The 14108-nt window shown below is 45.8% G+C and overlaps 1 protein-coding gene across 1 annotated transcript in view; it reads right to left on the bottom strand.

Moving 5' to 3' along the window:
* The window catches only part of PIK3AP1 (phosphoinositide-3-kinase adaptor protein 1), a 96541-nt gene extending 84336 nt beyond the window's left edge, over positions 1 to 12205 (bottom strand). The window contains exons 1-2 of the mRNA XM_006756615.2: positions 12088 to 12205; positions 8233 to 8649 (exon numbers count right to left, since the gene is read on the bottom strand). Coding sequence (XP_006756678.2) covers positions 8233 to 8649; positions 12088 to 12205 — 535 coding nt within the window. The remainder of the gene's footprint in view (positions 1 to 8232; positions 8650 to 12087) is intronic.
* Between the last annotated feature and the right edge of the window lie 1903 nt (positions 12206 to 14108).

The following is a 14108-nucleotide window of genomic DNA, read 5'->3' as shown; positions in this document are numbered from 1 at the left end:
TGTATTCTTTCAGGAGAAAAGTTACACATACACACACACACAATTTTAAAAAGTTATGTATAGTTGGTTCTAGCGCACGCACGTGTGTGTGTGTGTGTGTGTGTGTGTGTGTGTGTTTTATGAGCACCCTGGTTTGATTCTGTCTTCACATTGCTTGCCAGGAGCTCAATCTCACTAGTTCAGATGATGAACTAGTCACTTCAAGGACAGAAACCCTGTTGTTAATCAAAGTTAATTTGCTCTTAACTGACATTGTATTTCTGGACAAAGGGACAGAGAAAGGGGAAGATTAGGGATGGAAAGTAGGAAAGAGGAAATTAGTGAGAAAAGGAAAGAAAAAGATAAAGAAATAAAGAGAAAGAGAAAAAGATAAAGATACAGACCAGCAACTGACAGATGCTCATTCGGTACTTTCTGAATGACTGACTGCCAAATAAATGAATGAATGAAGAAACTGGGATAGGCATATTTTTACACATGACGTTTAACATATCAAATGATATGGCCCCAGTTCTCTAAAAAGTAAGCATCCTTCTTGATCCACACTGTCTAGTATGGTAGCCACTGGCCATGCGTGACTATTGAATATTTGAAACGTGTTCTTTCAGTGTAAAATATACACCAGATTTCAAAGACTTTGTATTTTTTAAAGGATGTAAAATATCTCATTAATAATTCTTATATGGATTACAAATGAGAATATTTTAGATATGTTTAGGTTAAGAAACCATGTTTTTAAAATTAATACACCTGTTTCTTTTTCTTTCTTTTTTTACTGCAGCTACTAGAAAACTTTAAATTTCATATGTGGCTCACATTATACATTTTTTTTGGATAGCACTGGTCTGGACTGTAGATACTACTATAGCAGTGACTATATCTGTCTTTCTCTGATCTATCCTAGCACCTAGTACAGGGCCCTGAGAATAGTGAATGCCCAATAAATATGTACCAGATGAAACGTTGTTTGTGATGTCTAGGTAAGGCAATAACTAGGCCTCTGACTGCAAGGCAGGAGTCCCTGGCCCTGATCCTAGCTCTAATGTAAAAGCTGCTCTGTGACCTTGGGTAAGTCATTGAACATGGCTAGGCCTTGTTTACCTCATCTTTAAATTGGAGATAATATCTGCCTTTTAGGAAAACTGCATGGACCAAATAAAATAATGTCTATAAAGGGCTTTGAAATGGGAAAATAGATGTCCGGTCCCTCCAGAATTGCAGTATTCTCTTCCAGCAACAGTCCCAGGAGAAGCCAGATGCAGAAAATACTGAAACAACAGGGTATGAAACTAACCGATTAAATTCCTATCACTGATACTTCGATTCCAGCACATTAGAAAACTTGGGTCAGGACAGGTACAGACTTGAGAGTCTCACACTAGTGGAGACGCCAGCATTCATCGCCCCTTTTCACTGCGTCTCACCAACACCGCTGACAAAGGGACTTGCAGATACTTTCCTTGAGGGACCACAGAAAGACCAGCACACTGGGAGGAGAGGCTGTCTCTGGGCGGTTGGCCAAGCAGCAGAGTGGCCGTTTTCACTATGACCCCTGGGGCTCACAGCCTTGTGGGAAGTTTATAATCCTGGGGGACTCTCAGGCCTCAAGGGAAAAGTTCCATGGGCACAAAACTCTATCATGGGCATTCATCCTCGTTAACGGTTTTGGGCACAGCTAGGAGGGTGGAGGTATCTGACTTTACAAGGCGATCAGGGTACCTGGCAAGGGGAGTCCAAGGACAGGTGCAGACATTTTCGTGACACCAGGATGGACTTAACCATTTCAGTTGGGCATCTTCTTCCCCAAATCAAAGATCATTCCAAAAGGGAAGACTGTGTGAAGAAAGCGTCCTTTAGCAGGGGAGGTCTTGAGGAGCTGACTGCAGAGGAACCCACCGCAGAGAAAAAGCAGACCCAACAACCCACAGCCCTGAGGCGGGAGACCAGCAGAACAAAAATAGTCCATTTCAAACGGCCCCAGGTCAGATTCTTCCCTCAGGCTCTGCAAGGCACCGCAGAAGCCCCAGAAGTCAATGACTTACCATCAGCAAGGCCACCACACCTAGGAGAGCAAGGAGGGTGCAGTGACTTCCCCTTTGCTCTGAGGGTCTGACTCTTCCCCTCTTTAAGGGCTGCTGCCTGTGACGTGGAAGGGAGTTGTGCCATGGCCAAGCTCGGAAACCTTGGGACCAGTACCCCGTGACCTGCATCATAACAGCCCACAGGGCCTGAGCTGTTGCTGACTCGTCCAACCAGAACACCAAGGACAGGACAGCAGGCACAGAGCAGAGCCAAGAACACGACTACCCAGCAGGACCAACTGTGGAGGCTCTCTGAAATTCATATTCCCAGGACCAACCCCCCCAAGGTTCTGGTTCAGTAGGTCCGGAGTAGGGCCCAGGCGCCTGTATTTTAAACAAAGTGCGGGGCAATGCCAATGCCCAGCCTGACCTGGGAACCTGTGGTCGAAAGAAACTTTGTTTCCCCTAATCCTTTTTTGATCCATGAGGTTTCTTCATCCTTCTTATCTCCATGAGGACGAGGAGAGCGGGGAGAGGAAACTTAAAGGAAAGCAAGGCCGAGTGGGGAGCATTCGAGAGTCTGAAGGCCCGAGGTTCCAGAGTGAACTGTTTCCGGTCTTTACTCAAGTCATTTAACCTCTCTGAACCTCAGTTTCCTCTTCTGTGGAATGGTGGTAAAGCCATCTCCCCACTCGGGGCTGTGGGGGGAATAGATGCATATGCAGTGTCCATGACTCAGTGGCTGCCATACAAGCATTTGTCTGATTATGAGTTCTCTCTGTGAAGGGAAGGATGGGTGCAGGGCTGTTCTCCGTATGAGGATCTTTGCAAGAGACACTGTAAATTTGAATAATTGACTTAGGCGTAAAGGGGAAGAACAGGCGAAATAAACTGCAAAAACAAAAACCTGTAGAAGGGGAGCCATGGATTCAGGTTAATGGGGGAGGCTGGGAGATGCACAGAGGAGGGGGGGAGAACCTGTCTCTGGGAGGCTACACAGATATGGTTGGGAGGAAATCAACAGATTCACAAAGACTTAGGCACAAAGTTACATGAAGATTTACTGCAACGTTACTTATAAAGGGAAAAATGGAAATAACCTAAAGGTACCTTTTTCTTTTTTAAAACATTATGATGAACATACATCACTTTATTTCAGGGGGAAAAAATGTTCCTTTTCAAATACAGGGAAAGATTTTGGAATCCATGGATTAGCTGAAAGCATGTTTAAATATCTCAATGGTTCTTCTTTTAAATTCCAGTTTAACATCCAGATTAGAACATTAATATCAACAAAGGAAGGCCAGATGTGGGGCAAAAGAACCATGATTTGGGGTAACGTCAGAACTTCTGAAGCACAAAGGGTATGAGAAGGATGGAGGAGGCAAAGAGAAAAGAAATCACATAAAGAAGCAGACAAGAGCTCTGAATCACATTAGGAGAATCAGAGATAGTGCTTCCCTTCCTCCTCCACACAGACAAACACACACAACGATGAGAACTTTTGAAATAAAACTCAATATCGCCCACCAAGTCCTTTCCCACACAGGCTCACAAATCTATTTTTGTATTCCAGTGAGATTTGCAGCAGAGAATAGAGTTCCAGTAAAGAGGAAATAATTTCTGTGCTGTAACTGGGTTTTTCTCACTTCCTTCTTTTAAAATAATCACCCAACACGTCCAAAGTTTCAGAACAACAATATAGTCTTTTATGCACTGAATATATATCCCTGCAGACATTTTGGAACTAAACTGCATCCGTGAAAAGTTCTAGGTAATTTGCTTAGAAAACTTATAATAGTATATTACGGCGCAGGGGCTGGAGGCAGCCTTCTACGTCATCTGGTCCAACCCATCATTTCACAGATGAAGACCTTGAGAAATAAATTGGCTGCTCCAACACACTGAAGTCTCTAATTAAAACATCTGCTCGATTTTAAGGTAGCTGATAAATTTGGAAAGAGGGGGTGGAAAACAAAACCTCTAAAACATTTTTAGTGGAGTAGTAATTATGAACAACTGGCCTATTAAATGAAGAAGCCATAAGGATTGTGATGAAAGTGTACCTCTACGCCAATAGTAGGACGACTTACTTACATGTGGAAAACTAAGAGATTAAAATCTGCCAGAACTAACTCATGGACTCTGTGAGCAGGGGCATGGGAAGAGAATTCAGGAGCTCTACCCTGAAATCTGCTGGCCTCAGTGCCAACACTAGCCTAATTTTATACTGAAATCAATGGGCATCCAGGAGTCGCCCTGATGTGATGATGGCTCCATTTCCAGAAAAGTGAGAAAATGGTCCACGCACAGCAGAGGTGCATGACCCCAGACCTGATAAAGGGAGGGTGGCTTAGCACCTTGCTCAATGTGGACCCCTGACCGGAGGCAACAGCATCACCTGGCTGCTTGTTAGAAATGCAGGATCTTGGGCCCCACCCAGACCTACAGAGTGAGAATATGTGTAGTTCAAGATCCCCAGGGCCTCCTGAGAAACACTTATTTACATAACGCAGCAGTAAGAAAAAGTATAATTGATGACCGGTAACTGCATTTAACCTAAGTTTCTGGAATAATTACCTCCTTTACCAGTTCTACTCTCTAAAGCTTTTTTTTTAAAAAATATTTTTATTGATTTCAGAGAGGAAGGGAGAAGGAGAGAGAGATAGAAACATCAATGAGCAGAGAATTATTGATTGGCTGCCTTCTGCATGCCCACACTGGGGATCGAACCATGATCTCATAGTTCATAGGTTGATGCTCAACCACTGAGCCATGCCGGTTGGGCGCTATTGATCTTTAGGCCTTATTTTAAATTTTAAATGGTCTAAAAATTAGCCTACATTTTAAATGGTCTTTGTGAATATCTTATTAAGTAGTCATGTTTTTTTTTCACAAAACATCTCAAAGTTAAGAAACAATGTAAATATAAATATTCTGGGAGCTTCATCATCTCCAAAGGCCACCCCCTCCATCTTTGCATGCTCTAATTGATATTCAGCTTTCCTGAAATTTGTCTCCCCGTAGCTTTCAATAACCCTACAATCATAACCCCATGATTATTGGCCCTACCAGTAGTTTATCCCATTATCAAGTTTTCATTACATTTCCCACTGGGATTTTTTTTAATGCACAAAGTCAAAGAAACAAGTTTCAGGTATTTATTTCTCATAGACCTGGGACAGCTTATAGTAGTGGGGTATATGAAATTTTTATTTTTTGTTTTTATTTTGGGATACCTTAGGAAAACCTCACAGGTACAAGCAGAGTATTAAAATAAACTATCACAATTTATAGAGAATGTAACCAAGGACATAATTATGCCAGACTTCCAGTGTCAGGGATAATACTATCCTTAAACATTCTTTTAGCCTGAAGCTTCCCGGAAATCAAAGCAGGTGTGAAATAGGGCAAGAAAGTGATGCTTCAAAAATGTTTGAGACTCCCTGGCCCAGGAGAGTTGTAGACTATTAGCCCTGGAAAATGTGTTAGGTCAAGTCTAATTCTGCCTCCTACAGAAAAGGAAAGTGAAACCCAAAGAAGCTGAGTGACTTGCCCGATATTAGCCATCTCCTTAGCAGCACAGCCAGGCAATGGAGTGCCTCTATCGCAGTTCAAAGGTCTTTTTGCTACATTGCCGGACTCAGAGTCTTAAGTTTGTTAAGAAAGTTTGGCCCGGCCACGCGTGACTCAGTGGTTGAACATTGACCTATGAACCAGGAGGTCACGGTTCGATTCCTGATCAGGGCACATGCCCGGGTTGCAGGCTCGATCCCCAGTGGGAGGGCCTGCAGGAGGCAGCCAATCAATGTTCATCTCTCACCATTGATGTTTCCATCTCTCTCCCTTCCTCTCTGAAATCAATTTAAAAAAATTTTTTTTAAAGAATACTTGTCTAGCATAAAAATCAGAGCTATTGTACATAACTGGGCTGACCAAGGGCAATGGCTATGGAGACCCCAAAAGCAAATCCAAGCCATCCTGGTACACACCTCAAACCCCCAAATTCACAAATCTAATACACTGAAGCCATGAGGCTCCTTCCTCCTCTGTTTCCTAGAATTCCACTTGTCCCTCTGTATCCACCGATTCTGAGCTGCAGAGATTTTCTACTAAGCAGCTTATTTTGCTCTCCCATTAAAATCGACTTTCTGATGGAAGTTTCTTTGCTCTCAGAACAGGAACACCACTATGAAACACTTCATTCTTTCTGAAACCCTTGACACTAAACACTCATAGCATACTGAGCCAGCGTTGCTAGTAAAAAGTAAAATACAGGCAATCAATTTATCCAGGCATCTAAACACAGGATGCATCCAAACAAGATTTTAGTGCCAAAGTGAGCAATCCAAACAATATTTTAAAAATCCTTTGTACCACCAATTTTTAAAAATAACACCACTGTAATGTTTTAAAGAAAAATCAGTTAGAGGGTAGAGCATGAGGTGCCAGTACAGTGATATTTCATCCAGGGAGCTCTGATTGATTGGTGGGTGGGTCCCAGTGGCCAGCCCACAAGATTATAATGAACCATTGCAGTGACATAATCTAATCCACAGAAATAACCAGTTGTGTCTCACTTCTTTGTAAATGTAGGCAGATCACAACTCTCTCAAATCAATGAAGTGTGACCAAACAAGTATGAATCGTGTGCTTTTTCTACCATCGTGTCCTTCTGAAATAAAAATAAGCAAACCCAGAAAAAATTGCTAATCTAGGTCCCAAGCATCTCGCGTGAGATCCTTAGGCTAACACTAGTCATTTTTGTGACAAAATGAGCTGGGGTCCCACTGTGTTCCATGACCTGCTTGTACTTACTGATTTAAAGCAAACTATTCCTGATATAAAAGCATCTAGGGAATTATACAGTATTAACTTTTTTAAATTTAAATACAGTTTTATTGATTTCAGAGAGGGAGGTAGAGGGAGAGGGAGATAAAAAATCAGTGATGAGAGAGAATCATTGATTGACTGCCTCCTGCAAGCCGCACAATGGGAATTGAGCCTGCAACCTGGGCTCATAGGTCGACATTCAACCACTGAGCCGTGCCAGCCAGGCTACAGTATTAACTTTTTAAGGTCAATAAAAATTTTTGAATTCTTAATTCGGTTCACTAAATGAGATAGGGGAGGATGAATTAAATTAATGCCCAAGTCCCACCAGGGATAATTGAACATAGTTACATCACTCCATAATTTTCCAGGCTTCTTTGTTGGCATCGGGTTTACAAGATCTTAAGAGAACAGAAGAAAATGCATAGCCTGCTCATAGCCTACGGTGAGGCAAGAATGGAAAACAAAAAGAGGAAGAAAGCCTGTGACATGTATTCATCCAAAAGTATATCTTCCGTTACTGTTCATCAGAGTGTACGTCATACTTCCTGGGCCCCTCAAGTCATTAGCCCTGGCAGAGAGGATCGGAATTTTCCCACTTTACAAGAAGAAACTGGGCAAAAAAACAGAAGCTAGGCTGGCGGGAAATGGAGGGTTGTTTCCCTATAAATATGTTATCCAAAAGTGATACCTTTTCAACAAAAATCTTACAGTCATGTGATGGTAGAATGGAAATGGCTTGCAAGCCGGAAGGTTGGCAGTCTTGTTCCTCACACTCCCACCAAACTAAGCCTCATCCTCCCACCCCCACTGCCCTCTCCTGGGCTGGAACCTGTGTCCTGCATCTCCCAAGGTGTAGGAAATTCCAACAGGCTTTTGTCCGAGCTCAGAACCCAAGGGAAAGGTTCACCTTCCTCACCTGCGGACCCAGAGACCTATCCTATCATGATCCCATCCCAGGAGCAGGCTGCTCTACATCAATGAATACAGCTGGGGCTCTTAGCATAGTGAGGGTCCAGGTGCGTTTTGTAATATAAATGACTAGTGTCGACATGACGGTGTCTCACCTGAAATGCCTAGGGCCTGGGTTATTGTTTGTTTTTAATCCTCACCCAAGGATGTTTTATTGATTTTAGAGAGAGGAAAGGAGAGAGAGGAAGAGGGAGGAAGAGGAAGAGAGAGTGTGAGACAGAGGAAGAGAGAAGCACGGATGTGAGGGAGAAACATCAGTCACTGTCTCCTACACACCCCGACCAGGAACGGCACCTGGAAGCTTCCTGTTGTGCTGGACAACACCCCGACCGACTGAGCGCCCGGCCGGGCAGGGTTAGCCATTCTTCTAGGGCTCGCTCACCTGTACCTCGGAGGAGACCCTTACCTTCAGAAATGGCCTTCTTCACGGCTGCCACGTACGTCTCGGGCTCGTCGTCACAGGTGAGCTCCTGCCAGTGCGCCCACTCTGGAAAGAAGTCCACGAACTCCTTGCAGTCCTGCACCCCGCAGAGCAGCCGGACCATGCGCTGCGGCGGGTGGAAGGCCCTCTGCAGCAGCGGCAGCTGGGCCGGCCGGCCGAAGTGCTGCACCAGCTCCTCCGACAGCAGCACCACGATGCAGCGCGTGCTGAGGAAGAAGGTCAGGTCCTCGGCGGAGAAGAAAGTGTCCGGGCCCAGCCGGTAAGTCAGCGTCTTCTGGCCGCGGACCTGCCGGCTGGACAGGAAAAGTTCCTGGAGGTACTGGCACCATTCCTCCGCGTCCGGGCTGTACACCAGGAGAATGTCACACCTTCGGAACACCCCTGAGCGAGAACAAGGCACTTATGTCAACACGCCTGCTTTCCATGACCTGCAAGATGTACCATCCCGATGGAGAGCCGGGCACCCACGGTCTTCCACTGTCCACCTCCAGCGGGCCTGTTGGACTGCTTTCCCCCCTTCCAGCTGGTGTTACAACTATACCAGACTCTGCTTTTGCCCAAACATGCAATGCCACGTCAGATGCTTGCATTAGCTATTGCTTCTGCTGGCCTACTCTGCCCCCAAGGCCGGTACAATACACGATTGAGTTAAGCAGGGCTTTGGGGGCCCTGGTCAGGGCCTACTCTGCCCCCAAGGCCGGTACAATACACAATTGAGTTAAGAAGGGCTTTGGGGGCTCAGTTGGTTGGAGCATCATCCCATGCACCAAAAGGGCACGTACCTAGGTTGTGGGTTTGGTCCTCAGTTAAGGCGCATATAAGAGGCAACCAATTGATGTTTCTCTCACCTCTCTCTCTTTCTCTCTCTCTCCCTTCCTCACTCTAAAATCAGTAAAAAAAATTGTCCTTGGGTGAGGATTTAAATAGCGTGTGTGGGGGGGAGAGTGTCTTTTGGGGATCACTTGGCCCAAATGCCTCTTTTACAGATAAACAAACACTTCAGCTGTGAAGATGAAGGGAATTACTTAAATTCACTCTCAGTAATTAGTCACAGAGCCAAAACTAAATGGGTTAAGAATGAGATCTCAGAAAGGCTGTGGTCCTGTACATTAGTGATGAAGAAGCCGTTGGCAATGTCCTCAATGGGTTGACAAGTGATGGCAGGGAAGTGAAGAAGAGACTTGCTAGAGCATAAGAAGTTCCCTTAAGAAGACAGTGTGGGCCTAGAGCAGTGATGGCGAACCTATGACACGTGTGTCAGAGGTGACACACGAACTCATTTTTTTGGTTGATTTTTGTTAAATGGCATTTAAATATATAAAATAAATATCAAAAATATAAGTCTTTGTTTTACTATGGTTGCGAATATCAAAAAATTTCTATATGTGACACAGCACGAGAGTTAAGTTAGGGTTTTTCAAAATGCTGACACGCCGAGCTCAAAAGGTTCGCCATCACTGGCCTAGAGCATCATCCCAGTACGCCAAAGTTAAAGGTTCAGTCCTCCATCAGGGCACATACAAGAAGCAGCCAATGAAGGCATAAGTGGAACAACAAACCCACATTTCTCTCTCTACTCAAATTTTTTAAAAAAACAAGGCAGTGTGGCTCATGGAGCACTGGCTCCATGAGCAGGAGACCAGTGACTACAGAGCCCTGACCACGTGGCCCTGAGCCACTTATGCCGCTTTTATGAGGACATAGTGACCCAAAAGCAAAACAGCAGATTGAAGATTGACAACTTCTAGGCCACTGAGGGAATAAGTACTCACCACTCCCTGCCTCTCTGTTAACAGACATCACAAAACCTGTGGTTCATTAAAGATCTCTTGTCGTCAAGGAAAGTTTAAATGTTAATAACAGCAGGAACTGAGTGTGGAGTATCCAGGAACTCTCTATCTTCACAGTTTTTCTATAAATCTAAAACATCTGAACATCTAAAATAAAAATTTAAATATACAGTTGAAATAAAAAGCACTTATGAGATTGGCCTCTTCGAAAGAAACAAGGTTTTTAGTATCTTCACACAAATATACATATTTAAAATGTCTCATTCCAGGGGGTCTGGTGTTAAATTTTATCCCCTCCCTCTCCCCCCTCCCTTAACCCCCTTTGAGCAAAAGTGCTTGAGAAGGAAGTGGTCACTTCCTCAGACCAGTTAATATCACAACCTATTGGGTCACCACCAACTTGTAGTGTGACTTCCGACCAATATACTAAATAGAAGCTAATTTTGCCTCAATGTAAATGAGGACAACGGGATCTGTCGCCATCCTGGATTTTGCTCTGCTGCTGAAATTGAAAGCTGGGGAAGTTGTAAAAAAAACAAAACAAAACAAAAAAAAGGCCAAAGTGAAAATTAAAGTCCCTCCACAACATGCTGAGCAATGACCAAGGTCTAAATGCCTTGTAAGCAACTCTGTCTCCTATAGGGGGCACCCCTTTCTTCAAGAATAATTCCCTTCCTTTAACCAGAAATCACTTCTTCAAATACGCTAAATCAATTCTCTCCTTTTTTGATTATTAAAAGAAATGAAATACTTGAACCAACAAGTGGTCATAACTGCTAGACTGGAAAAGGTCTCTGTAGAGCTTCAGGGACAGGTTTGGCTCTAGAAGGAGAGAGGAAGGAAAGCAGAAGAGCAGGGGCTGGCTGGTGGCAATAGGGAGTGAGGGCGGTGGTAAGAAACACAGTGGCTGAGCAGTTCCTTTAAAAGGTTCAGAATCCACCTGAGGAGAGAACAAAGAGGAAGCGCTTCTCAGCCCAGGCCATTTCTTTCATCTGTGGGTGGCGCTGGCACATGATACATCTGTCCTGGAGCCCCGTGTTTGAATCTGCGCTGAAAAGGCATGTGACATAGGGAAGGTGACCAGGGTAGGGAGAGAGCTGGAAGTTGCTCAGAATTTTCCGACTCTGAAGATTTCAAGTTTAGAAACTTGTTAAGAGCACTGAGGGACCTCAAGGATCAGATAGAAAAATTAAAGGTTCCTTCAAGCCCTGTTTTCCTATAAGTACAAGGATGGTAGAAGGATCTGGAGATAAGATAAGCAGGAAGAGGTAGGAGAGCTTTCTTCAAAGGTCTGAAGATGACGCAGGGAGAAAACAATTCTAGTTTTCATCAACCACACTCGGCCACTAAGGAAAGTTATGTATGGCCTCCGTCTCCTCTCTCTCATGTGCAAATTCAAGAGGTGCCATCAGATGCCAAGGACAGGGAGCCAAGATTTTCCTTGATTTCAACACGCAAATATGCCTTTCAAAAACAAAAGACTAATGATTACCCGTCAGTAGAAGGAAATGTAAGGAAACCACATGATTCAGCCATGAAAAGGAATGAGGTACTGCTGATGCATGTTAAACCTGGATGAACCTAGGAATTATTATGCTCCATGAAAGAAGCCAGTCGCCATATTACATGATCCCATTTATATGAAAGTCCAGAGTAGGGAAATCTATGGAGACAGAGAGTAGAATTGGGAATGGGGAGAAGGAGGGAAGGAGGAGGTGGTAGCTGAAACAGAAGAAGTTTCTTTTTGAGGTGATGAAAATGTTCTGAAATTGACGGTGGTGATGGTTGTGCATATGTGTGAAGATACTAAAAACCACTGAACTGTACACTTTAAATGAGCGGATTGTATTGTATGTGAATTATATCTCAATAAAGCAGTTTAAAATGAGAAGGGAAAGGAGGGGGAGAAAAAGGAGGAGCAGGAGAAGGTGGAGGAGGAAGAGGAGAAGGGGGAGAGGAAGAAGACAACATGGAAAAGTGGCCTGGATGACTCCAGAGCCTACAGCATCTTGGCAAGAGATGCTCTCACCACTGTGAGCTGCCACCATGGGTCTGTATCTCCAGACCTCAAGGAGCCCCAAAGGCCCCAGAGACCCAACTCCTATTTGCAGCACCTCGCCACAGAGGATGCTGACACTTCCAACCATCATAGACGTCTGCAGAAGCCACTATGGGGCCCATAAACCCCAGGGTTGGCCACTGGCTTTGAGTTCCTATCGGCATGGGAGCACGCCGTCTAGCCCCTTCAGCCACACTCACTTGAATGATGCACACAGGACTCTAAGGGAGGGCTTCCTCCACCTCCTCCGCCAACCCCCATCCCTGCCCCCTTTGTTTCCCAGGCCGAACAGCCCAGGGCCTGTTCCCAGCCATAGAAGGAGATGGGCACTTCACTCACCTCATCTCCTACTTCTCCCCAATCACCCACCTGCTCTGGCAAACTGCTCCTTCAATACACCACATACACCCATTGACTGTTCTTCTACCTGGAGTACCCTCCCCCCATTGCCTACACACATGCACACACACACACACACACACACACACACACACACACACTTCAGGTCTTTGCTCAAATGTTTACGAAGACTAACCTAGCTGCCTCATTTAAAAGTATAACCCCAGCCCCCTTTACCCCTCTCGACTGTTTTCCCATGCACTTCTCATATCCTGTCTTTTCCTCATTAAGTGTCTTGTCTGCCTTCCCCCACCCCTCCATAAGCTGCAGGGGGACATCCCTTCCGTCTGTTTCATTTACTGGACGTTCCCTTGACACCCAGAGCAGTGCCTGGCAGTAAGTATGTGCTGTGTGAATGAATCCCCTCCAGATAACTCTGCTTCGGCTTTCCAATGGAGTGTGCGGGTGAACCTTCTGTTAGCAAGGGTTCCCTCTTCACAATACAGCTTCTTGAGCTCCAGAGCCTCGCTAGGGGGGCAGGAGGCGGTGAGCTACCTCTCCACCGCCCGCCCTTACATAGGAAGCCTGTGTCGCCACGGCTAAGAGAACTGTCACCACTGGCCTTTCCTACCCCTGCTTCCCAAGCGCCATCGGAAGGCTAGATCTGGGGGCTCCAGCCTCTGCCCACATCCTCCAAGAGCAGTGCCTTCCCCCAGCCGGCGAGGTTTTGTTTTTCAAGCGCCTTTTACATCCTCTTTTCACGGGTTATCGCTACTAAAACGTCATAAGATGAGCAAGGAAAGCACGAGTAAACCCACTTGCAAACATGGTAACTGTAATATTCTCCTCTAGGAATTCTTTGTTTCTGCTTCCCTCCACAAGTCTGTGCACGCGGGAGCAGAGACCAGCGTGTCCTGGGCGCCATCTGAGAACATATTCAGGTGCAAATTATCCCTCAATGTGCGTCGTAAGTGCTCATTCGTTGTCTCTACTCTCATCGTTATTAGTATACGGTTCACCCTAAGTCGCAGTGAGTGAGTGACTTGCCAGGGGTACACACCCGTGAACCAAGAGGAACCCAAAGGTTAGTCAGCCTGCTGGCACCTTTAGATGGATAGATACCCAGTGGTCCCCATTCTCCAAAGTTCTGCACAGGACACAGGAAAAGTAAAGCTGAAGGAATTGGTGTCCCTAGGTTCCCACCGAAATTCCAGAGGAAAAACAAACGCCTAGAAGGGAGAGGAAGCGGGCCGTGGCCCCAGGGCCGCGGAGACCTCCCAGGGCCAACCTGGGACGGCCCGGGCGCCCCCTATCGGCCGAGAAGCGTTTCGCCGGCGCCGACCAGCCGGCTCTGCCTTCTTTACCGCGGACTCCGGGTTCGCAGAGTTGGAAGAAGAGGGGAAACGACCCTCAGAAGGTCCGAGAGCGGGTGACGAGAGCGAAAAGCAGACTTAGAAGCTGGGGGCCAAGGAGGGCCCGGCAGGGGCTGCAAAGACTCGCGCCACAGGCTGGGAAGGGGAGCGGGGGAAAGTCGGGTGGGAGTTTGCGGCCGGGACCCGGGGAAAGAACAGAAGAACAGGTCCTGCCCCGGAGGCCCCGCCGAGCGGGGAGCGGGGAGCCGGGGGGCAGGGGGTAGAGAGCGAGAAAGGAGA

Source organism: Myotis davidii, unplaced genomic scaffold, assembly GCF_000327345.1.
Source record: "Myotis davidii unplaced genomic scaffold, ASM32734v1 scaffold332, whole genome shotgun sequence".
In the NCBI taxonomy this organism is placed as follows: Eukaryota; Metazoa; Chordata; class Mammalia; order Chiroptera; family Vespertilionidae; genus Myotis; species Myotis davidii.
Note: the sequence above shows the minus strand (reverse complement) of the source record. Positions and strands in the feature narration are given on the sequence as shown.